The 24,095-nt window shown below is 48.9% G+C and overlaps 1 protein-coding gene across 2 annotated transcripts in view; it reads left to right on the top strand.

The window, feature by feature from the left end:
* Sdk2 (sidekick cell adhesion molecule 2) overlaps nucleotides 1-24,095 on the top strand; it is a 267,967-nt gene that overhangs the window by 146,046 nt on the left and 97,826 nt on the right. For both annotated transcript variants that reach the window (XM_055592508.1, XM_055592509.1), the window contains exons 3-4: nucleotides 10,425-10,531; nucleotides 19,966-20,113. In XM_055592508.1, the coding sequence (XP_055448483.1) occupies nucleotides 10,425-10,531; nucleotides 19,966-20,113 (255 nt within the window). The remainder of the gene's footprint in view (nucleotides 1-10,424; nucleotides 10,532-19,965; nucleotides 20,114-24,095) is intronic.

Genomic DNA, 24,095 nt, shown 5'->3' with positions numbered 1-24,095 from the left:
CTTGCTGTGACAGAATATCTCATAGACACAAATTTGGAAGGACTCAGTTTGGCTTATAGTTCAGGGGATTCAGAGGAGCAGTGGCTGGTGGCTCTGTCTGTGCTGGCAGTTTGGTATAGCTTAGTGAAGGGGGAAGAAGTTCAGTCCGGGAGAGCTCTAAGCTCCAAGGCTCCTGTTGTACTATAAGAAACGTCCTCCATTGGCTTGTGTGTTTGAACCCTTTGTCCCCAGCTGGTAGTGCCATTTGGGGAGTTTATGGAACCTTTGGGGGGTGGAGCCTTGCTAGAGGTTCTTCATCATTCTGGATAGGACTGGCTATAGAACACTCTGAAGTTATATAGCCAGGCCCCGCCTCTATCTCTCTGTCTCTGTCTCTGCTCTGTGAGTGTGTGTGTGTGTAAAATGTAATCAGCCAACTTCCTGCCCCTGCTAACATACCTGCCTGTTGCCATGTCTTCCCCATCATTAACAACTCTATCCATCTGGAACTATGAGACAAAATGACTCTCTTCTCCTTTAGGTTGCTTTTGTCAGGGTATTTTGTCATGGCAATAGAAAAGTAATTAATTCAGGCCCATCTTCCATGGTGTGCTTCCTCCATGCTAGACCCTACCTCCTAAAAGGTGTATAAACACAGCACAGCCTGCTGGGGAACAAGTGTTCAAATACATGAGGGGAGGGACATTTCACATTCAAAAAAGCAGGGAGACATATGCCAGTAAACAGGATGTTAAATTAAGTTGTGATAAGCACACCAGCTCAGACAAAAGAGGACCCTGGGGATGGCAGGGAGATTCCAGAAAGGGCCCTGGAGGAGATGCCTTGGCTGAAAATAGAGAGGGCTGTTCCAGGAGGAGGTGATATAGCTGGATCTGGAGAGGGGACCAGGTGCTTTTGTCCAAAGCTTCCAGACAGGAGATTGTTCAAAGCCCTGCGAATGCCCACTTTGGGGCCTTCTACATCCTAGACACAGGGCTGGGTCTTCAGGAGCCCTGAAGCTCAGCCTAGTTCCTGCTTGCTGGGGCCACCCATGATACAAAGACTGGCCTGTATTCCCCTCCTCATCTGTATCACAAGAGGATAGCCTCAGTATGCAAAAAGTCTCCTCCTCCCCACATGTGGGGGGTGGGGGTGGACAGACCCTGCAGCCTGGCCCAGCATTGGCTTGTCACCATGTCCTGAAGATGGTACCTTACTTGAGGTTCACCATAGAAACAGACTCAGTAAGGTAACTGTATGTCTGATAGTGTATCGTCCTATATGTGAGATTTTAGATGACAATATGGAGGCCATGAAGTCTCAGTCTGATACAAGAGATCCAAGAAAGATAGCATGGTAAAACACATGAGTGTAAAGGCCTGAAACTAGGGAGAACAGTCTTCTAAGAGTCCAAGGGCCTTAGCACCAGAAACTCTGGCGTCTGAGGCCAGGAGGAGGTGGACATCCCAGTTCATGACAGATCCATTCTCTCTTTCTCCACCATTTGGTTTTGCTACAGCAGCCCTCAAGGACTGGAGAATGCCTAGACAAGTTGGTCCAGTTCAAATGTTGGTTTCTCCCTCAAGTACCCTCACAGACGTCCAGAATCAATGGATACCAGCTCGCTGTGTGATAGCTAACCTCAGTGTCAACTTATCTTGATTTGGAATCACCTAGGAGACACACTGGGCATGAGGGCTTTGTTCAAAGAGGTCTTATTGAAGAGAGAAGACCCTTCCTGAATGTGGGTGGTACCATCTCATGGGCATCCCAGACTGAATAAAAAAGGAGAAATCGAGCCGAACACCAGCATCCGTCCCTCTGATTCCTGACCGCAAATAGAGTGTGACCAGCTGTCTCATGCTCCTGCCACTATGCCTTCCCCGTGAGCCAACATAGATCCTCCCTCTCTTAAGCTTTATTGTTCTGAGTATTTATTTATTGTTCTCATTGCTGGTCACAGCAATGAGAAAAGTGACTAACCCCGGGTGTCCCTCAGCCTGTCTACAGTCAGAACGATCAGCAGCATCCTCCCCACCCTGTCCACAGTGAACATCATCCCTGCATCTTCCAGGGCTCCAGGCGGCAGGAGGGACCTACCATGCTCATGCCCCACCCCCACATCTGAGGGCCACTGAGTCCATCTAAATGTCCATCTAAGATCCTCTTTAGCCTCCCAAGGATTCTGGAAGACCTTGCTTTCTTGTCTGGGCCACAGGCCACCTTGCCAGGCTCCTGTTCCCTTCTGTGGGCTCTTCAACAGCAGGTGACTGCGACCCAGGCCAGAGTACAGCATCCTTCCCCAGATCCCATTGAGGAACCCAGGTGTGAGGTCAGGCTCTTACCAGAGACATGGGAGGGAATTATAAGGCGGTAGAAAAACTGCTTAAAATAGCAGAACGGAAATCATTGCTCCCAGATTGTCTCTCAGGTGCTCACCATGACATTAGTTTCACTGTGCAAGGGTCTCTCCCCGCCGCCCCCCCTCCCTCCTTGATTCTCTCTCCTTTTCCTCTCCTATTCCCTACCCCCCAACCCCATGAACTTAGGCTTCTTGGGGCTGTTTTTTGTTCACAGTGGTGTTATCAACCAAAACAAGGTAGCCCTATCTGTCTCAACCCTTTCCATTTCTTGGCCTCCCTTTCCACCATCAAAAGACCCACTCCAGGGCATCAGTGAGATGACTGGGTGGATAAAGGCCCCTGTTTCCAAGCCTGAGGAGTTTGCTTCAAGCCTGGGAACCCACATGGTGGAAGAAGAGAACTGATCCCTGCAAGTTTGTCATCTGACCTCACACACATGCATAGAATAAATAAAAATATAATTTAATATTTTTAAAGGCTCAATGCAGCCTTCCCACGAGCCATCCAGCACCTTCATCCCAAGCCTCCATCATATTACTACCATCTGGATCCAGTTTCTAGCCTGCTCAGAACGTCTCTCTCCTGTGGGCGTGGTGTCTCATGTCCGTAACCCCAACACTCAGGACACTGAGTCTGGAGAATTGCCAAGGGTTCTAGTCAAGCCTGGGCTGCAGAAAGATGTCTGAGAGCTAAGTATGGTGGTGCATGTATTTTATCTAGCGCTCTGAGGTAGATTTCTGTGGTAGATTTCTGTGAGTTCCAGGCTAGCCAGGGCAACTGGGTCGGAAACTGTCTCAAAAAAGAAAACAACAGCACACTTCCCACTATCATTCCAGGCAAACTGTTCTTCAAAGCAAATACTTTGAAGGGCTCCAAGCTCCTGTGTGCACTTCCATGTGGGGCTCATGTCCTCTAGGCCAGACCACTCCTGACATTCTATGTGGCCATAACAAGTTCATGTCTGTCTCTGGGCCCCATTTTTCACCTGTGTACAGAGGCTCATATAAGATGGACCTCATACAGTATTTCAGGGCTGGAGTGGATTGGTTGTACGTGTTGAGGCCTCGGGACACTGGTATTTCTGACGTCCATGGCGGCTGTTGTTACGCCTAAGCTGAATGCTGGTGCGTTGTTAAAACACAGCACGTGTCCGTGGCTCCCTGTGAATCACAAGGCCTTCTTTCAAGAGGGCCTTTTATAATAACCAACTCCAGGGGGCTGGGGAGATGGCTCCAGGATCTAAGAGTCCAAACTGTTCTTTTAGGGGAGCCAGGTTTGAGTCCTGGGGTGCATACCAGGCCACACAACCACCTGTAACTTCAGCTCCACCAGACCCAACACCCTCTTCTGGCCTCTACAGATACCCACACAAACCCACATGGGCATAATTAATAATAATAATAAACAAAATCCACCTTCATCTCTCACTGGCCAAGTCCTGTATATCTTTGTCTCCTGAGACATAAACAGGCTGAGAACACATGCATTCACTTATAAGCAATCATTTGCATGCATAAATGTACTCACACATGTACACACACACACACACACACACACACACACAGTGCTGCTTGCTACCTGCTGCCCAAAGCCCTGTGAGAAGAGAGTAGGAGACCCCACTCCTCCAGCCCAGTTGTCCAGTACTGACCCTGAAACTGTGTCAGTCAGCAGGTGGCAGGCACAGGGTTTCTGCTGACCATCAGTGGACATGGCGGTGACCCTCCAAACATGGTTCTCACGAGGAGGAGGCCTACTGAGAGCAGAGGTGTGTGAGTGTGTGTGAGTGTGTATGCTTATGAGTTTGCAGGCTTCTGGGTTCTCTGACCGTATGCATTCATACACAGTAGTGTGTACTAATGGCTGCAGGCGTGCAGGAGGACACCCCGTGTGTGGCGTGTGTGCCCTGTGTGAGCACGTGCACACGCACCCTTCCTCCACGTGAGCATCTGGCGTGCGTCTCCAGTCGTATGATTTATTAACCAGGACAATACAAGGAGAGTGCGCCTATTATTTCTGGTGTCCGCATCAGTTCCTGACAGCTTCGTGGAATTGAAATATCTTATTTAATGTGAGTAAGAATCATTTTAAATATCAACTATGACACTCAAGGACTCCAACCAGAAAGGGCACTGTGTGATCCACCCAGCGCTGGAGACGAGGCAGCACTTGTTAGGCAGTTATTTGCTTGCTTTCTTGTCTCTTAAGAATCCAATTATCCATCCCAGTCTCCCTCCTCCATGGCTGTGCTGGGTACTCTACCCCAGCCTTTCTCTTCATCTAGGAAAAGTAGACCAAGGCGGGGGTCCTGCTGGCTTAAATCAGGGTGTATTCTCAGTGTGACTTTCTGCCTCATCCAAAGCCCCTTCCTTGTGCCCCTCTGCACTCAGCTCCCCAGCTGTGACAGAGCCCAAGGCAGCTCTGGGTGAGGTGATGGGAGGATCTTTAAGACAGTCATGGAGCAGGAGGTCGGGTTCGCCTGATGATAAAAGATCGGACGTTTGAATTTGTTCGCATATGTGAAAAGAAGTTTCGAAAACATAGTTGAGAAGTTCTTAACTCGGAGTTTCTCCGAGTGTGGGTTGCAGGTGGTCAATGACAGGTAGCCGGGGTGCCAGGAGGGAGAGTGGGGCTGCCTACCACGTGTGTTCTGTTGTATTCTTTGTGTTTTGACTCTTGTGGAAAAAGTCCTGTAGTAAAGTGAGACTTTGAAGGGACTGGAGCTGGGTAGATCCAGATGTATAGAGGCACGCTCAGGTTCCTCCACCTTGAAAATCAAAGGAAAAGTGACTTGACTATGTGAAGGGTTTCGAAGCCCTGCAAGGAAGTCTGAGAGGTCCTGGTGCTTAGAACAAGGGTCATAGCACGTTCTCTTTTTAGTCCTCCCCTCTGAACATCCTCATGTCATCCCAGAACCTTTTTCCAGTGACCCTTACATCTGCTCTCTCATTCAACAAGCTTCTGTGCGGAAGCTGCCCTGTACCTAGATGTGCTCACATCCAAGATTGCCACCATCCCGCCCACTTTACAGATAGGGAGGCCAAGGAGCTTCAGTAGCTCATCCCAATGAACAGACATGAAAGTCTAGCCTGCATCTCCCCAACAGGAAAGTCCCAGCTACATCTTCCTTACCACATTTCCTCTTGCTGTGGCAGGGGCAGCCGGGAGCTATTCATCCATCCAGGATCCCTCCTGATGGACCTGGACAAGGGCTAGCTCTTCCTGTTCTCTGCTAGCCCAGTGGCCACAGAGGGATGGAGTAGACAGAGTTATGGCCCGTGTGTGTGTGTGTGTGTGTGTGTGTGTGTGTGTGTGTGTGTGTGTCCGTCCTGGCAGCCACAGTGGAGGACATAATGACAATAATGAAGATGGTTACTGTCGTGACTGGGGACTCTCATGGGATGTGCTGAGTTTGCAAACCAAGACACTAGTTAACTGACTCCCCCCCACCCCCCACTATCCCAGGCAGGGCTCAAGAGCTGCATTCTGCTGCTGTGACTAGGGCTCCCCTGGTAGAGAGGCAGTGAGTAGAAGTGTTACTTTAAATAATGGTACCTGCAAGCCTGAAATAGGTCTCCCAGGCTAGAGCTGTAGCAGACAGGCAGTCAGTGAGCTAGGCAGGGCTACGCCTACATTGCTGGGCCAGGGAACATGCCTACCCTCCACTACAGGAAAGAGAAAGGCATCCCCCAAAGGTGAGGGGACAGACCAACAGCCTGTGTCCTTCTTCATGACCCCAGGTGGGGCCTGGGGCTGTGTACCTGAAGAATATGGATGTTAGTCTTTGACAGAAATAGGGTTTCATTAAAGTTTAAATTTCGCCACGCATCACTGACATTGGCAAACAAATTCAGCTTGAATGAGTCCCCAGTGCCTTTTTTATAATGTGTACTTAAATTCTATGCACAAAGTGCACTTTTTAAATTTTATCTTTAAAATAAAAGCAATCATATAGATGAAGATGATTCCAGTGGTATAGAAAAACATAAACTCAAAGAAGTACAAATGTCCCTCCCCTAACTTCAGTCCTGGATTCTTCTCCCAAAAGAAAAGTAATACATTGTGATACACTGTCTCAAAAATATCTGTACACCTGTGTGTATACACACTCATATGCACAAATGAGTATTAGTATACACACACAAAAATAAATAAATAAATAAATAAATATACTGTTTCAATTTACCCAAATGGTATTTTACCAAATAATGTCCTAACATGTACCATTTTTTTTTAAGTTGGGAATGGGAAATGATCTAGATTATTTTTATTGGGTCATTTTGCATAATCCACTTTGATAACATTTCACCAAACCCAGGGATGCATTATATCCTTGTTCCTGACAGTCAGCTCTGGGTTGTTTAGCCCCTCACACGACCTTGTGTTTGTGTTTTGATTCATGTAACTCTCCCGTCTCCCTGCTTTGATTTCCTTTCCTCACCCTGGGTGTCTTGGAGACTTTTCTATTTCATCCCACACAGGTGCTCTTCCCTCACTCAGGAACCGCAGCATCATTTATTGATCTAATTCTGGTTTGATGGACATGTCTGTTGCTTCCTATTTCTCTTTGTTTATCTCTGCTATCACAAGCAGTGATACAGTGAACATCCTTGTACATATTTTTTTTTTTCTGTCACACTGTTGCAAGCGTAACTAAAGAGCCACCTCCAGGGAGTGCAAGCTCTTGTCAAAGAATTTACATGTTCCAATTGCCATAAATTTTTGCCCCAGAGGGTGGGCTAATTCCCAGTGCTACCAGCAAACCTACAGGCATGCCTTCCCCTGCCTCTGCCTCTTTTCCTTTCCCCTCATTCTTGTATTTTGGCAATCCGACATGAAGATAGGGTTTCTTTCATTGTCTTAGAAACTAAGTATCTTTTCACGAACTTCTCAGCCATTTCTCATTGTTTTCCTTCCCCTGGTGTTTTTTTTTTGTTGTTGTTGTTGTTGTTGTTGTTTGGTTGGTTGGTTTGGTTTGGTTTTTGTTTGTTTCTGTTTTAAGAAATTCAAATTTCCATTCTGTCCCTTTTTATTGTCTTTGTGCGCATGGTATGTGGGGAGTACACACCTACAATGAGATGCTTGTGGGTGTCGGTGGCCCTCCCCTAACACCTTTACGTGGTTCTGAGAATTGGACTCAGGTCCTTGGGTTTCACCGGCTATTGCCTGCTGAGCTGAGCCATCTCACTGGCCTCCATTTTCATTTCTAAAAATAGATCGTCTTTCCATCCCACCTCTTCTTCCACCACACTCGCAGATTACCCTAACCCTTTAAAGACTCCAGCCGTTTCCCCAGAGGCTCTTGTTTCGGAAGAGATGGAGCAGCCAGCAAGGAGCAAGCACCTGGGGCAGGGCTGAGAAGAAAGGGGGGCATGGCTTTCCAGAGCTCAGAGCCCTGCTAGCTTCCCAACAAGGGACAAGAGACAGGTGGGACCTGTGGCCGCAGACATAGATAAGAGGCACAGCAGCAAGAAGGTTCTGGATGGTACTGCAGAGCCCAAGGAAACTACACACAGGCTGCAGTGGACACAGAGTCTGGCCGTCCCCAGTTGAAGGTGGACCTCTTAGGGGTGTGGCCTCAGCCTTGAATTGATTCACAGCCAGACATGGGATCAGAAAAGCTCAATGGGACTCGGACCCTGTGTTTTTTTATGTATGAAACCATAGTTCAGTGCCAACATGAGGCTGAGCCTCGAAACTCTGAAATGGCTTGCTTGAGTGCCCTTCCATAGTGTTAACGTGAGGATCCAGCCAAAGCCCCTCAAATGCCAACAGGGACAGATTTCAACTGTACAGATAACGGCTGATGGAACACGAGCCTAGAAAGCATTGCATACAACTTAAGTTTAAATCTTTGTGTGAGTTACCTTTATGTTAAGACTCTTTTCTATCATCTCAGAAATATCTTTTGGGGGGAGTGTGCTAGCAAATTGTATTTATTTTTCTGTCTCCAGCACTTTATACTATCATCATTTCCCGTTTTACAATGTTTTTTTTTTTTTTTTTTTTGCTTGATTCAGTTCGCTCTTTAGCTGGTTGGTTTTAACGAACTTGGCAAAGTTAAAAAGTTGGTAGTCTTATGTAGACCCGTATTTTTAAAGTGCTGTTTGTCCATGGTATCCAAGAGCCGGGCGCTGCTGTGTGGAAATGAAGAAATGTGTGAAAAGCATCTGAACACAGATGGTGCCATCACTGAGAAGGTGGTGATGATGGTGGCCATGGTGATGTCGCTGGTGAAGAGGATGGAAATCATGACAATGGTGATAAGGATGGTGATGGTAGTGGTGGTGGTGATGATGGTGATAACAATGGTGATGGTGATGATAGTGATAGTAATGATCATGAAGAGGATGGTGATCATGATAATGGGATAGTGATAGTAATGGCACTGATGGGGTAATGATTGTGACAATTGTGCTGGTCTTGGAGATGTTGGCATTGACTGCGTTGATGAAGGTGATAATGATGGTGGTGGTAGTGAGATAATGAGAGAAATGGTAAGAATGATAAATGGTGACAATATTTACAATAATGATGACAGTTTCTGATGATGATGGCTAATGATGACGATAAGGGTGATGGTGATTATCATAATATGGTGATGACAGTGGTATGTTCATGATGATGGTGGCAACTAGGATGGAGTAATGGTGAGGAGAAATGAGAGCAATGATGATGTGATGGAAATGATGGTGGTGGTGGTGGTTATGGTGATGGTGATAGCAACAGTGATGATGGTGATGGTGGCAATGATGATCATGGTGGCGGTAAGGGTGATGATGATAACAATAATGGTGATGGATGGTGGTGGTGGTATGGGTGGTGATGGCGACGATTATGGTGACAGTGATGGTGAAGATGATGGTAGTGGTGAGTGATTATGATGATGGGGACAGTGACACCGGTAATGGTTATGGTGATAGTGATGGCAATGAATATGACAGTAATGTGGTAGTGATGATGCTAATTATGATGTTGGTAATGATGATGGTGGTGGTGATGGTGGGAATGAAGACAGTGGCTGTGGTGATGGTGGTGATGATGGTGAGGTGGTGATAATGGTAGTGGCAATGATGATGACAGTGGTGATCCAGGCCGTGACTCTTTTAAAACTGTTGTCTCCTATGAATGAGCTACTGCATCCACATCTTGGCATACCCTGGAAACAGATGGTTCTGAATTTGTCCAACAGGGTATGTGGACAAACTCAAAGACCCCAAGACTGGGAAAAGGTATCAAAAACCCTAAGGCCTCTTTCTTCTGAGGACGCTGCTGAACCATTGCCTGGCAATGCAAAAGGAAGTCTCTCAGGGCCACCATTCCCATCAGCACTGGAAAGTTCCCACTTACCCAGTGTCTCGCTGTTAGAAGCCTCTTCGCTGACCTGCATCATTCCTGCCTCTCTGTAAGGCAAGTTTGCCACATCCCTGCTCTGCAGCCACCTGCCCACCAGTGCCAGCACTGTGGTTCTGTGGGTGACAAGTGCCTGATGAGCTGACTAAGGGCTTGGCTCTGAGTCAGGCACAGTGATGAGAACCAGGCCCTCTGGCTCCGAAGGCTCTGTTCCCAACTCCACTGCGCAGCACTGTATGTAGCATAAGGGAAGAGCTGACGGAGAACGCTTGGGAAGATGTGTAAATTTCCCTGCCTCTGTCACCTGTCTCTTCTGATTAATACTTACAACCCAGCTCTCACCTGGCCACAAACCAAATGTCCCCCGTCTTTCTCAGTGAATCATAAGTGGGAGAGAATAATAGCTTCTAACAGAGCAGCTTTAGGAGGCGTGGTCGTGGGCAGGGAGGCATGGCCATGGACAAGGAAGGTGTGGCCATAGGTAGGGAGGCATGGCCTTAAGCCAAACCAAATACTTGAAGCTGAATCCTGCACAGCTGAGCAGAGCCCTGCGCCTGTGCAGGGGCCACTTTCATATTAATAAGGACCTTGCTGGAATCCCATGACTTGGCCCGAGAGCTTCTGCTTATCTTCATTCAGAATAAGGTGACCCCATGACCCTGAGCCCAACTAGACCTCTGCACCTCTGAAACTACCTACCTTACTTATTAGCTGTCTTGTCTGTCCCCCCAGGTACATGATTACCAGCCTGGACCGCACCCACGCTGGCTTCTACCGCTGCATCGTTCGTAACCGGATGGGAGCCCTGCTACAGCGGCAGACTGAGGTCCAGGTGGCCTGTGAGTACAGTGGGGAGCTCGGGCAATACTGGGCCAATACTCTCTCACCTTCCACTCCTGCTGTAAGTCAATGGAGCCCTTCCTGCACGGCCAGGCCGGGCCTTTCATTTCACACCCAGTAGAACCAAGGCCCAGAGAGGGCACAGGGGCTCTCCAAGGTCACACAGCTGGTCAGTGGCTTACACCATTTCTCTGTGACAAGGCTGGAGAGCCAAGCGCTGCCTGGGACTTTGTTCCAGAGAAGTATGACCTTGACTCTGCCATTCTCTAGCTCATTCAGCGGGAGCAATGGTAGCCTTGACTTTACTGTGCTACAGGTTTCTCATCTAGAGTGAGGAAAACATAGGGCTCCCATGATCTCCAAGAAGCATTTGGAGATGCCTCAAGTGCGAGGACAATAATCCTGTGGTGGAATGATGTGTTAGGGCTTGGAGAAGTACTCAGGGGGGAGAGGGTAGGAGAATTGGTCATTAGTAGGCCTTTAGTGGTTAACTTCTCCTTGCTACCACCAGAGCCCAGAGAGGTTTCCTCAGCTAAAGGGAGAGGACAGTGTCAGAACTCTAGGTCCACCAGGGACCACCATCCCACACACACACACACACACACGCACAATCACTTGGCATCTCTTCCCCAGACCCAATGCTTCCTGAAGAATCTGCTGCTTTGCTGCAAAGGAGATCCATTGAGGGCCCTTTTAAGCTGGCCAAGGACACAGTGGTGGTCAGAGTGGTCTAGGAAATCTTCATGGGCACTGGAATTTTACAAGAGAAGCCACTTAGCTCTGAGAAATAACCACGAGTAAACACCAGGGAGAGGCTGCTATGAAGAAAGAAGTCGAGGGTAGAAAACCTCACAGTGCATCAAAGAGTGTGTGTGATAATTAGGGAAAAGAGCCATGATCAAAAATAGAGGACAGGCCAGCCCATAAGCCAGCATCAAAGGCAACTTAGTTCACGCCCTAAGAGCAAAGCCAGAATTTCAACACTGGGTTTCAAGCAAGCTGACAGCACTGGCTGGAGGGTGGCCGCGGGCATCTTCCTTTAACGCCAGGCATGCCCACCTTTGTGACATTTTGACACGATGCTGTCACTTACAAAATTCACTCTCATGAAGCATGCACCCAAGCTACACGCACACATAATCTCACAAGGTTTGAAGTGCGTGCGTTTCTGATTTTATGTTGGCTGCATTCATCGCTGTCCTGGAGCACACACAGCCCATAGTCTGTGAGTTGGACATGCTCACTTCTCATCATGTCCCAGAGCCCTGTGAGCAGGTGGAGCTGGGAAGGCCTCCAGAGAGAGGCCGTATGCACTCATGTGCTTGTGAGTGTAAGCACGTGTTCAAAGGTATTCATAAAGGTCCACATGTGTAACAATGAATACATCTGGGTGCAAACGTGTGCAACCTATATATGTGTTCTGAACACGTAGGTCTGGGTCAATCTGCCTCTTTGCGGCCATGCATGTGCTTGTGCAGGTATGTGCCCTCTCATCGCATAGATTTGTGTGTACAAATGTGTACACAGGTATATCTGTGAATATGTAGGCTGTACTCTAGGGTGTGTGTGTGCATCCAACTGGAGAGGTTTGTAGATCTGGCTTGGCCTGTTCTTTCGTCTTATGAGTGCAGGAGAGAGCATGCTTTCCCAGCCTTCTTGTCAGTCAGTCAGCCCGTTCATCCATCTGTCTGTCTTCTGCTGTGCCCGCTTTTCAGCAGAGCAGGAGAGGGGAGAATCTGGGTCCACTGTTCAAGCAGCTTGCTCCCCAGTAGCCTTTATAGGGATCCTGGAGCTGATTGGCCCCACCCCCGTTCCTACCCCTCTCTAGAGAGGACTTATGACTTGTGTTCTAATGAGAAATTAATAAGGCAGCTGTCTAACAACTAATGATAATGGCAAAGTCGTTTTTAAAAAAAGATTCTTTACATGTTTTTAATTACAGCAATTAGGGGGAGTCAATAAAACATCTCCCCTGACCCTGGCCCCACTCAGAGTCTCTTCTTTGTAGTTTAAAAGTTGCCATAAATTTCTGCCATTGAGCAAGTGGGATGAATGGCCAGGAGGTTGGAAAGGCTCTCCAGACACAGGGTTCCCATGAGCCAGGCTCTCAGCACATCCAGGGCCCTTCTGTTCCCCCTCACCTGAGTGATGCTCCCCCCTCCCCCTTCCCTAGACCTCGCTGACATGGCTCACAATGGAACATGCCATCCCATCCAGCCACACACTGCAAACTCAGCCACACAGGGGTGTGGCAAGGGCCTGCTTGTCCTGGGAGCCAGGCCCGCTTCCACTGTTATCAGCATCCTGCCAACTCTTCCTTCAAAATGGGATTCAGGATCCCTCTGTAATCATGAGGATACAGAAATGCCTCTGGTTGGCCTGCTCCTCCTGGTTTCCCATCTTCAGCATGAGTGAGTGTGGATAAAGGATGGGATAGCAGGGACTGGGCACCCACTTTGGGGCAATGTGACAGGTCAGTCATGAACACCATTAGTGAATATTTATGCCAGCTGTGAATGACTGTAGCTAGCCAGGTGTAGTGGCATATGCCTGCCATCCCAGTGCACAGGACTCTGAGTTAGAGGGTGTCGGAGGGTTACAGGCCGACTCAGAAACATGGCCATACCCTGCCTGGAGAAAAAGTTAAAAATAAATAATTGCAAGTGCTATAGGGTGTCCCACAACATTCCTAGCACCCATCTAGGTGGTTATGAGACACGATCAAGATCCTACCCTCCAGTGAAACTAATCAGTATGTATATGCATATATATGTGTATACATATATATATATCACATATAGGCATGTGTATATATGTGTATATATAACATATATGCATGTATATACATACATATTACAGATAGGTAAGGTATGTGTATATGTATGTGTATATATATATATATATATATATATATATATATATATATATGTCCCATGAATAAATGCAATGTATTACAAGAAAAATGGAGCCATTGGAGAGGAATAGGGGAGGGGCTGTAATGGAGAACGGCCGCTAAGGGTGTGAAACTGAGCAGTCTGATAGGAGATGGATGAGCCACATAGAAGGAAAGGACACCCAGGCCAGGGAACACAAGGGTAAAGGCCCTGTGGTATGCCTGGCGATCTGAGGCCAGGATAGCTAGGGCAGAGTGACGGCAACAGAGAGCATCAGAAGAAAGATGGGATGTGGAACCTTTGGGACGGGCTGTGGCACACTACTGTGCCAGCGTGGTCAGAGTGATCTGGAAGTCTCCAGTGGTTGAGGCGGGGCTGAGGTTGGTGGAGAGAGGGGTGTCATTTTCATGATAAATACAGAAAACCACACGGAGATACTCGGCCATGTGCACCCAACCAGACCACATTTGGGAGGGATACACCTATATAATTGGCAAACTGGCGAGATTTGGGAAGTCATGGGTGGCATAACTAGCCAAGCTACCATGTGACACCCTTCCGGGCAGCAATCACATCTTTGCAGTGGTGCCCTAGAGGTCTCCCCAAGAGCCTTGTGTTGGAAGGGCCGTGAGGAGTTACACACAACATCTGCACAGCATGTGATCCAGGGAATTCAGGCAGCTGTGAAGATGACTGAACTCAAAGCCAGGATTTCAGAGTGGGGGATGCCACAAAATCACACCCCCTACACACACACACCCACACACACACACACACACACCACAAGAGACTACATACAGAGTAATCCCAGGGGTGAATGTTTAAAATTAGGCTGAATTAGCCATGAGAAACCTGAGTAATCCCTGTTTGTACAGACACGTAGGTAGGTTGCCCAGCATTCCAGGGAGAGGTTAGCCCCAAAGAGGACAGAATGTGTTGCAGAGACAGCCAGGGGAGGAGAACCAAGTACCAACGGTGCTCTGGCTTTTGTGCTAGGTGTTGCACAGGGGTGCGGGGATGTTGGTTTTCATCTTCAAATGATACACATAATTATATCCGTTTTTGTATGCATGATCCATCTCACGATTTAAAGATAAGTAAGTGCAGGGATGTAGTCTGGAGTAAAATTCTTACCTTACAGGCCCCGTTAAGCTCTAACAAAGACATCAAGAGTAAGCTCCAGGCCACATCCCGCTGTGCCTCGGGCTGCTCTTCTGCTCTGGGGGAGACCGTCTGGAAGGCTGGATAGGCCCTGCAGGGCATAACACAGTGGGCGGGTAGATGGATTAGCAGCATTTAGAGAGTTAGCAAAGAGAGGAAGGAAAGTCCTCAGGGGACCTGGACCCTGCCTGTCCTTTCTTCCTCAGCCCAGCTCTCCCACTGGTGGGCTGGCCTCCTTAGTAGTCTGGCCCTGCTCAGTTCAGCACATCCCAGCTGTGTGCATGGGGCTGAAAAGGGCAAATGTATTCAGTGGATGCTTCCTGCTTGGGTCAGGGCTCTCTGAGCAGATCCTACAGATCATGTAAGAAGGAGAGGATGCCTGAGGTGTGGGAGTCACACGAGTAGAAACTCTGAAGTAGAGAGGTAGAGAATGGGATCTGTGCAGGACAGGGACCAAGGCTAACCAAGCCCATCCTTCCTCCATCCATCCCACCATGAACATATATGCATGCCTACCTACAACCATCCACACACATGTGAACACATATCCAGCCATCCAGCCCATCACACGCATGCACACACACTCATATAATATATATACACATTATATAGAACCATCTACCCTACATATATATCTCCCTCCATATAGCCAACCATCCAGCCCATCATAAACACACATACGTATCATGCATACACATATATGTTAATATACATAGAGAGAACCATCTACTCTACATATATACAATCCTTCACGTATACAACCATTCACCTATAAATTAAACAGCCACACATAGCCGCATACAGTCTATCTATCCATACAAGAGCACATGTACATGGAAACATACATGTGTGTATATATATTTCAATAATCCACCCCTTTCTTCTTTTTCAGCTACATACTCCACCATCAACCTAGTCCTCCATCCATCCATTCACCCACGCAGCCCTCCATCTCTCCATCCAGGTAGTAACCTCACTCTACTGATCTTTCACTCGATGCCTATCCCCTCTCCTTCTGTCCCACCTCATAACTTTTTTCTTACATGTCACGTGCACAGGCATGCACACACGTATGCACAGGCTCACACACACACAGCTAGCTACATCTACTCCCTATTTGTGCCCCAGCCTGAGGAAGGTTTTGTTAGCATTCTCAGAGGACTCCGTCCTTTCCTTCCCAGCAGTTGTCACAGATGCCACTAACCGCTTACAGGTGGACTTGTCTGCCAGGCCAGCTTGTAAGCTCAATAACTGGGTTTCTCTTTTCTTTAAATTTTTTTAATTGTGTGAGTATGTGTGATGTGTGCCTGTGTAAGTCTCTGATACCTGTACATGCAGAAACTCAACGAGGTTAGAAGAGGGCCCAGGATTCCATGGAACTGGAGTTACAGATTACCGTGTGTCAACCTGTGTGCTGGGAGCCAAATCTGGGTCCCTGCAAGAGCAGTATGAGCTTGAACTGCTGATCCATTTCTGCAGCCCCCAGAGACCAGGTCTTTCATCAGCAGGTCTCCCCAGAGACCCTGACACACAGTAGGGCACCATCAGGAGCTGATGGTTCTAGGCAGAGCAAGGACCAAGCCGTCTGGTAGGAAATGCTTGTGAATACAGCAGGCTCCAGATGCCTGTCCATGCTGGTCACCTGGGAGGAGGTAGGAAAGGGTGCAGGTCTCTATGGAGAATGCAGATTACAGCAGAGGTCGGGGGCGGGGTGCAGAGGGAGGCCCTACTGCTTAATGTTGGATCAGCTGCTTCGTCTCCATGGACCTTCATTTCCTCACAGGCCAAATGGAGCTAATAAAATAAGAGAGAGTGTGAAGAAGGAAACACTATTATCATGAAATTGCTTTAAATTGTTTAAATCTATCTTCTGAGTTCTGTGAAAAGTTTTTTAAATAGATAAAAATTATTATAGGAACTAAAATCAGCATGATTTATTGATGTGTTTTTTTTAAAGATAGGGCCAAGTAATAGGAATTAATAAACAACTAAAAATGCATATTTATTAAAATCTAGCTTGTCACATTATCAGAGGCCCAAATGAAATAATGCATGGGCAGTCCTTCCGGAAAAGAAGCCCAGCATAGGGTAAATGCTGGATTTTCATTCTGTTTGGATGGTTTGGGATAATCTTTGTTGAGGAGGTAATATTTACACTAAATCATGAAAAATGTGCAGGATTGCAGCATTTTAATGCTGAAAATATTAGATATACTTATTTGGCAGTTTTACAAACTCTTCCCGGTTTTATGGCTGCATAACAAATGACCCCAAGCCATCACGGTGCAGAGCCATGCTTTAGCACTCCCATGGTCTGTGAGTCTGGAATCTGGATGGGGCCCAGTGGGGACAAGACACAGCCAGTCCTGCTTGGTGGCACCTGGGCACTCGGTGGTAGACACAGAGGCTGCAGGTGAAATCACAGGTGCTCATGCAGGATTCTAGGATTGGTGGTGATCACCTGGGAAGCTCGGTTCTCCGCTAAGGCGTTCCCACACACACTTCTCACAACATGGCGGCTGGATTCCAAGGGCGAGAGTCTGTCGAGTAGAGCCAGGTAGCTGCTGTCTCCTTGGAATAACTTCACCTTTAAAACCACAGAGCATCGCTTCCAGCATGTTCTATTGATAGAGTAGTCTTAAGCTCCCAAGACTCGAGGGGAGGGTATATGTGGGGAAGTGTGAGTCAGAGTGTAAGAAGAGCATGTGGGAAGGGGGATAAATATTGATTCAGGCACCTTTGGGGAGACGAAGTCTGGAATATACACATCCTCTCACTTCTCAGTACCGCTCACAAGGAAGGTACCCTTGCATTTCACTTCTACAGCAGAGGATCAAAGACTCGAAGGGTCAAAGACTTGAAGACACATGGGGCTAGGATTTGAACTCGGCCCTTGAAGCCTTCGAAGCTACTATAATTCATACAGCGCCTTTTAAAGTTAAAACAAGGATGCCATCCGCAGCTCTTTTCGTTTTAAACCACTGAGCTGGTTCCATCAGGCAGGAAGCTGGAGGGCCAAGGGACGCTGGTGAGCTATGGCTCAACCTACCGACACTCTAGGAGGGTGCCTAGCAAAACTAAAACCTGGCTGTGGGAAGTAGGCTGTGCGTCACTCATGGTGGCAGGGTGGGCATTAAAGCAAGCAAGGCTGCTGGGGTCTGCACCCCAGGCTAACCTACTCCTTGAGTCACTGACTCCTCATCTACATGTAGATCACTCCCTTTCCCCACCCCATACACTGTTCCGTGTTTTTATTTTGTTGTTCTCACCTAGAGCCTTTGGGGTCTCCTTATTGCCCCAGGAAACTCTAGATCCTCTTTGCGTGTACTTGGTTCATGAAAGAGCACCCAAGGGAGGAGCTGAGGACTTTGTGGAGAATAGGGGAGGAATAACCAATGGCATCAAGGATCCGCGCCCAAGTGATTGGGATAAAGGGACAGATACAAGACAACCAACAGCACAAAAAGTAGAGCTTGTTGAGGAGACGGCAAGGTTCCCCCTGCCCTCCCACCACTCACCCCATACCCACCAGCACCAACACCCCAGCTCACCCACAGAAGACTATTCCCCTGGAGCCCAGGGAAGAGTCGGAGCTGGAGGCACGGAAGTTACTTGCAGGGAAGTCATGGTCAGGGTTGGGTGAGCCAGCAGTGGATCAGGGCATCTAAGAGGGACAAGTCCAGGCTGGAGAAAATGAGCCTGCCTGCCTGCCTGCCTGCCTGCAGCTGCAGCAGCTGCAAGCAATGGAATCCAGAATTCAGAGGCCCAGGTGTGTTCCATGGGGTTTCCCATGTCCTGGGAAAGCGGGAAGTGGGGAGTAGCCTGGTGGGTTTGCCAAGTCCCCAGTGACTCTGCCTGCGATGGGCTAGAAGAACCCAGAGCTGCCTTCAAGGCAACACAGCAGGCTAGGCTTATGCCTGAGACACTTCAGAAATACTGGTGCCTGAACCTCACCCACTTCAGCTCTCACCTCTGGAAAAACAAGAGGTCCTAAAGAGGACCCTGAGCCAGTCAGAGGACCAGGCCAGCCAAGGACAGGAAAAAGGGGCCATGGTGTTAGGAATTGGCAAATAGTTTCTGTCACAGTAGGACAAAAGTTTTTGTAATTAGGAAGGGTGAAAGAGATACTAAGGTCCCATAGAGCCATAGTCTGAACCCCAGTGCATACAGGCCTGCTGGTCTGACGAGCCCAGGTCTAAGCATGTCACAGTAATAACTTAAAGCATGGAGTGGGGATGAACAGGGAGCATCCCCATCCACACTCCACACCGAAGAAATGGGAAGCTTTGGGGGTGGGGAACCTAACAGCATTTTTTAACTCGGGTGCTCCCGATGCACAGCCCACCAGTGATGTCACAGGTGAGCATGGATGCTCTCATGACTGGTTGTCAGAAGAGACGATGGGTTCTGATCAGGGGGGTCCAGGGCTTACTCTGCATGTCTCAAGGTCCCCAGGTCTGTGACCTCATGCATCACATCTGTGGTCTCAGGGTCACACATTCATGGTCAGGGTGATGAAACCCAGTTACTCCTTCCAAAGTCTGCTCCAAGACACTGCTATGGGAGCTGGTCCCTTCACCCCAGCCCCAGGCCGGCAGGTCCCCCCAGATCGGGGCCCACCCCATCCTACTCCACGCACGCACACTGTGATTTCTCTGTTCTCTTTCCCTCCTGGCTCACAGAAGAGCAGGGCCAGGAGCAGCTCCTCCACTTATCTGCCAAGAGCTGGGCGAGCTTTAAAAAGAGCAACGGGGCGTTTATGTTCAGAGGAGGCCTCACTCATTCCAACATGAGCACCCTCCCCTCTGCCCAAGGGCACAGAGGTCCAGACCTGAGATTCCGCAGCTTAATCCCCTGCTGTACTGAAAGAGTCCTCCTGCCAGGCAGGGAAGGGGAAAGGCCAACCCAATTCCAGAGTTCAGGATCTGAGTTCAAATCCTGTCTCTGTTCCTTGCTAGCTCTATGACCTTAGACAGGTTAATTAACTTAGCTGAGCCAGTCTGAGTAGGTTTTTTTTTCCCCCCTGTTGTAAAATGTATGAAATAATGATAAGCCTCTCTTGGCTGTTGGCTAAATCAATTGAGTCAAGGATACATGAGTACAAATTACACAAAACCTAAATGTCAAAGCAGCCCACAGCCCACAGACTACCTGCAGAAGTGTTCCGTGATAAGGTCTGCCCTCAGACCTTATCATCTATGGATGTGTGGGGCTGTACTGGAATGCATGCCGCCAGGGAGGACACTAGTTGGACACCCCTGGTAGGATAAGGGAGGTAGCCCTTTACTGGTGCTCATCCTCTCAACAGCATTCTTTCTCTGCTGGGCAGCCCCTGAGACTGGAAGGACCCCTGACCTCCACATCTCCTCTCTCCACAGACATGGGGAGCTTTGAGGAAGGCGAGAAGCGCCAGACTGTGTCCCACGGAGGAGCCGCCGTCATCCGAGCGCCTCGCATCTCCAGCTTCCCACGGCCACAGGTGACCTGGTTCCGGGACGGACGCAAGATCCCGCCCAGCAGTCGAATGTGAGGCCCCACCCTGGGTAGACTGGGGAGGAGCTGGTTCCTGGTGGAAGAGGTCTGGGGCCAGATGAAGGCCCCGACTTGGAAGGAGGGCCACTCCTGTAGAAACCTCTCAGTAATTCTGTAACGCAGCCAGCTGGCCACTCCCCCGGGTGCTGAGAGAAGTTTGATTTATGGCGGGTTTTCTTGGAATATGCGTGCAGGGATCAGGGTGTTGCCTCCTCACTCAACCTGAGAATAATTCTGCTCCCAGAGGATTTGAGACACCTAAACATGTCCATGCAAAGGAACTGTTGCCATAGTAATGGGCCCGGGACTCAGGCCATGGCAGGGTGGGTATGTGCAGGTGTTTATGTTTGGCGGGTATGACTGGGCTTACTCTATGTGTTTTGACTGCAAGGAGTTGGTGTGTCCAGGGAAGGCCGGGCTAGACACACACAGCCCTTTCAGCATGCACAAAGACCCTTCTGTCTTCCCCTGGCCTCGACTGTGGGCTCAGAGGTGAAGCCAACACCCTTCACCCCCGAGCAGGCCTCAACAGATACTGCACTTCACCTCCTGAGCTGCTCACTGTCCAGAGCTAGCCCAGCCTCTCCCCTCCACTGCTCCACTCCAACACTCCCTTCATTGGGGAAAGGCGACCTTCTCCCAACCTGTGCAAACTGCATGAAGCTCCCCCAGCCTCGCCACCCTGGTCTGTAGAGTGGAGGGAGACCGGGACGGGTTTGCCTTTGGGAAGAATCAAGTCCTACAATGGAAGCATGATAATGATGGCACAGTGATATGGCAATCGCAGACGCTGTGGACAATGGAGTTAGGTTCTCAGGGCTGTGCTGAGCACCCACACACGTATGTCCCCTCTTCCCCAGGGCTACTGCAGCCCATCAGCAAGAAGGCACTCTCTGTCTCGTTCTCTTTCCTATCCCAAGAGCATACACTCCCAACTCTGGTGCTCTACCCTCACAGCAGCCCTATGAAACAGCTGACGTTATCCCCCCAGCAACAATGAAGCAAAGCTGCTGAGGTTTAACTACGTTTCCAGATCTTTCCTAGCTGCTGAGTCCCGATAATCCTTGCCTTCTGTGAAACATATGTGCAGACAAGCACACAGACACAAGTAAGCAACTGTGCTTCCTAGAGCCCATCCTGACACAGCGATTCTCAATCTGGCCCCACGGGAGCTTTGCAATGAGCCAATCCTTAGGTTCTTGCCTAAGGCACTCTGATTCAATTTAAATGGGATGCTCTTTGGCTGTCAGAATTTTTTTTTTTAAGCTCCCTGTTTGATTTTAATGTGTAGCCAGGGTTGAAAACCATCCTCAGAGCTAGGCTTAGTGTCACAAGCCTTTAATCCCAGGATTTGGGAGGCTGAAGCAGGGGGATCTCTGTGAGTTCTGAGGCTGGCCTGGTCTACATAATGAGTTTCAGAACATCCAGAGCTAGATAGTGAGACACTGTGTTGAAGGAAGGAAGGAAGGAAGAAAGAAAGAAAGAGAGAGAGAGAGAGAGAGAGGGAAGGAAGGAAGGAAGGAAGGAAGGAAGGAAGGAAAGAAGGAAGGGAGGGAAAGAGAAAGGGAGGGAAGGAAGGAGGGAGGGAGGAAGGAAGGAAGGAAGGAAAACTACCCTCAGTATGCATCTGCCGTCTACAGCCACAGTGTTGCTGTGTAACAACACATCTCAATAGATCAATAAGCATTTGCTGTGTTTTGTTTAGGAGTGTGAGGATTTGTTGTTTAGGCTAGGCCAGGCTAGATGCTTCTTATGGTTAGGCTCCTTGGTCTGGGCTTGTCTGTTATTGACTGTCCTGGGACGGCAGGATATTTTCTAGCCTGACAGCCCCAGCATATTCTTGGATATTTCAGAAGAGTAGAGGAGATACACACTTATCAAACCCTACTCACATCCCATTGGCAGGAACAGTGACGTGGCAGAACTCAGACAGAAGGCTCTCTGTATCCACACCACTAGGCCATTGGTGTCCTCATGAACAGATGGCCAGCAGGCAGCACAAGGGTACCCAGCAGGGTGAAGGCTGGAGAATGCTGCCGGTAAACAGATGGACAGCTACCCAAAGTGTGTCCCCCTGGGCCTAAGACTCAATAAAGCCAGGAGTGGATCAGCCATCGTGCAGATATTGAGATCACATTTTGGAAGGGAAATGTTCTACCACACAGGTTGGGGCATGTCAGTGAGTCCCACCCCATTCTAACTCCATTTCTGAGTGTATCTCTCGGTACACCTGGGGGCATATCAATGAAGGCATCCTGCAAGCAGGCTGCCTGGAACTCAGAGCTGAAGACAGTTCTGAGGCTCCATCCGCACTCATGGGAAAGGGCATCATGATTTGATTAGTAATGTCTGCCCTGACCGTGAAAGGGGGCATGTTGGCACTCACCTACTTTAGCAGAGATAGATGAGCCTTTTGCTTCGGGCTCTCGCCTAACACCATTCTACATGCTTTTCTCATTCCTGTCCTCCACCCTCACCTGCTTCTCATGCCAAGCACCTATGCCACGGGGTAGAACAACCTTGGTCTCCACTAGTGCATGTATCTCTCTCTCTCTCTCTCTCTCTCTCTCCTGATTATATATGACCACTCCCACCCACTTTCATAAACACGTCTGCGAAATTTGTGATGGAGCACTGGAGTGGTTTTATTTTGGTAATTACAGTTAATTAATATTCATAGGTGAGCAGGAGAGCTCCGGTGGAAGCAAGTCCCCTGTGTCCCCTGTGTCTCAATATCTGATAAGCACTATTAGCCGGCAGGCTGTGCAGAGCATGAAAGACTCCATTATCTACAGAGTGTGCCTCTCGCCACTGGGCAGGACCGAGACTGGCCCCAAGCCTGCTCTTGAAAGGGGACATGATTCCTAACAGAGAATCATTCCTTACATGCACTGGGGGCTCTGGGCACGCTCTCAGGTGGCTTACTCTCCTCTCAATTAAATTTTGAATCCAGCACTCCGGTGGCTGAGAAAGGGGCTGCTGAGAGAGCAGCAAATTGGCCACAGAGCCAGGGCTAGGCCAATCATGGTGAGCTGGAATAAGAGTAGAGGCCCCAGCTCGAGAGGCAAGCACCACCGTTGGTGCCCCCACTCAAAGTCCCTGTTCCCATCTTCTCCCAGTGTGGGTATGTATGTGGGGCAGCTGACTGGATACTGTGGGCGTGTTGGAAATGAGGCGTAGCATCCTTCCACCGCTGCCTAAAAAAAAAAAAAAGTGACAGTCAACACGCACAGGGCTGGGGAGCCCAAGGACCTCCTTTTCCCCCTGAAAGAGTCAAGGTGACAAGTCAGAGAGGACCTGCCTCCCATTCCACTCCCTGTCTAGAACGTGAGCCCATACCCTGCGGCTTCCCATACTCTGTGCCTCTCAGACTCCATGGCTTCCAGGCTAGAATGCTGGGGTAGGCAATGCCAGCCGTGGTAACCAAATGACTATATTCCAGTGAGCTAAAACCACAGAAGGTAAGGTTTTTGCCTATCTAAATTCTGACCTAGAGCAATGGACAGGGAGGTGGATTTTACACATAGTCACTTGAAACCTGCGTCACTAGAGCTCTGCCATCACCAAAATTGGTCTCCAAAGTCACCCTGCACAACAGAGGGGAGGAGCTACCCAAGGGTGATGCAGGAGTCCCCATGATCCAAAATTAGAGGTGTCCACACACCCCACCTCCCACCCCAGATGAGAAAGATGCAGAGCTGTGCCTGGCTGCCCCTCAGCCACAGTCTTCTAAAGAAGAGGCAGCTCAAGGCTCCTCTTCAGACAGGCTTTCTACTGCTAAGGATAGAAGAGAGCTGTATTTTGGCTCCTGGCCCTGGGGGTCCAAGTTCAAAGGGCCTTAGCTTGTAATGACCTTGCTGGCAGAGCCATGAGGTGGTACAGGGTAGTATCATATAACTGGAATATAGCATGTGTGTGCACGTGTGCGAGTGTGTGTGTGTGTGTGTGTGTGTGTGTGTGTGTGTGTGTGTGTGTG

This window comes from Psammomys obesus, unplaced genomic scaffold (genome assembly GCF_907164565.1).
Source record: "Psammomys obesus unplaced genomic scaffold, mPsaObe1.curated_primary_1811, whole genome shotgun sequence".
Lineage (NCBI taxonomy): Eukaryota > Metazoa > Chordata > Mammalia > Rodentia > Muridae > Psammomys > Psammomys obesus.
Note: the sequence above shows the minus strand (reverse complement) of the source record. Positions and strands in the feature narration are given on the sequence as shown.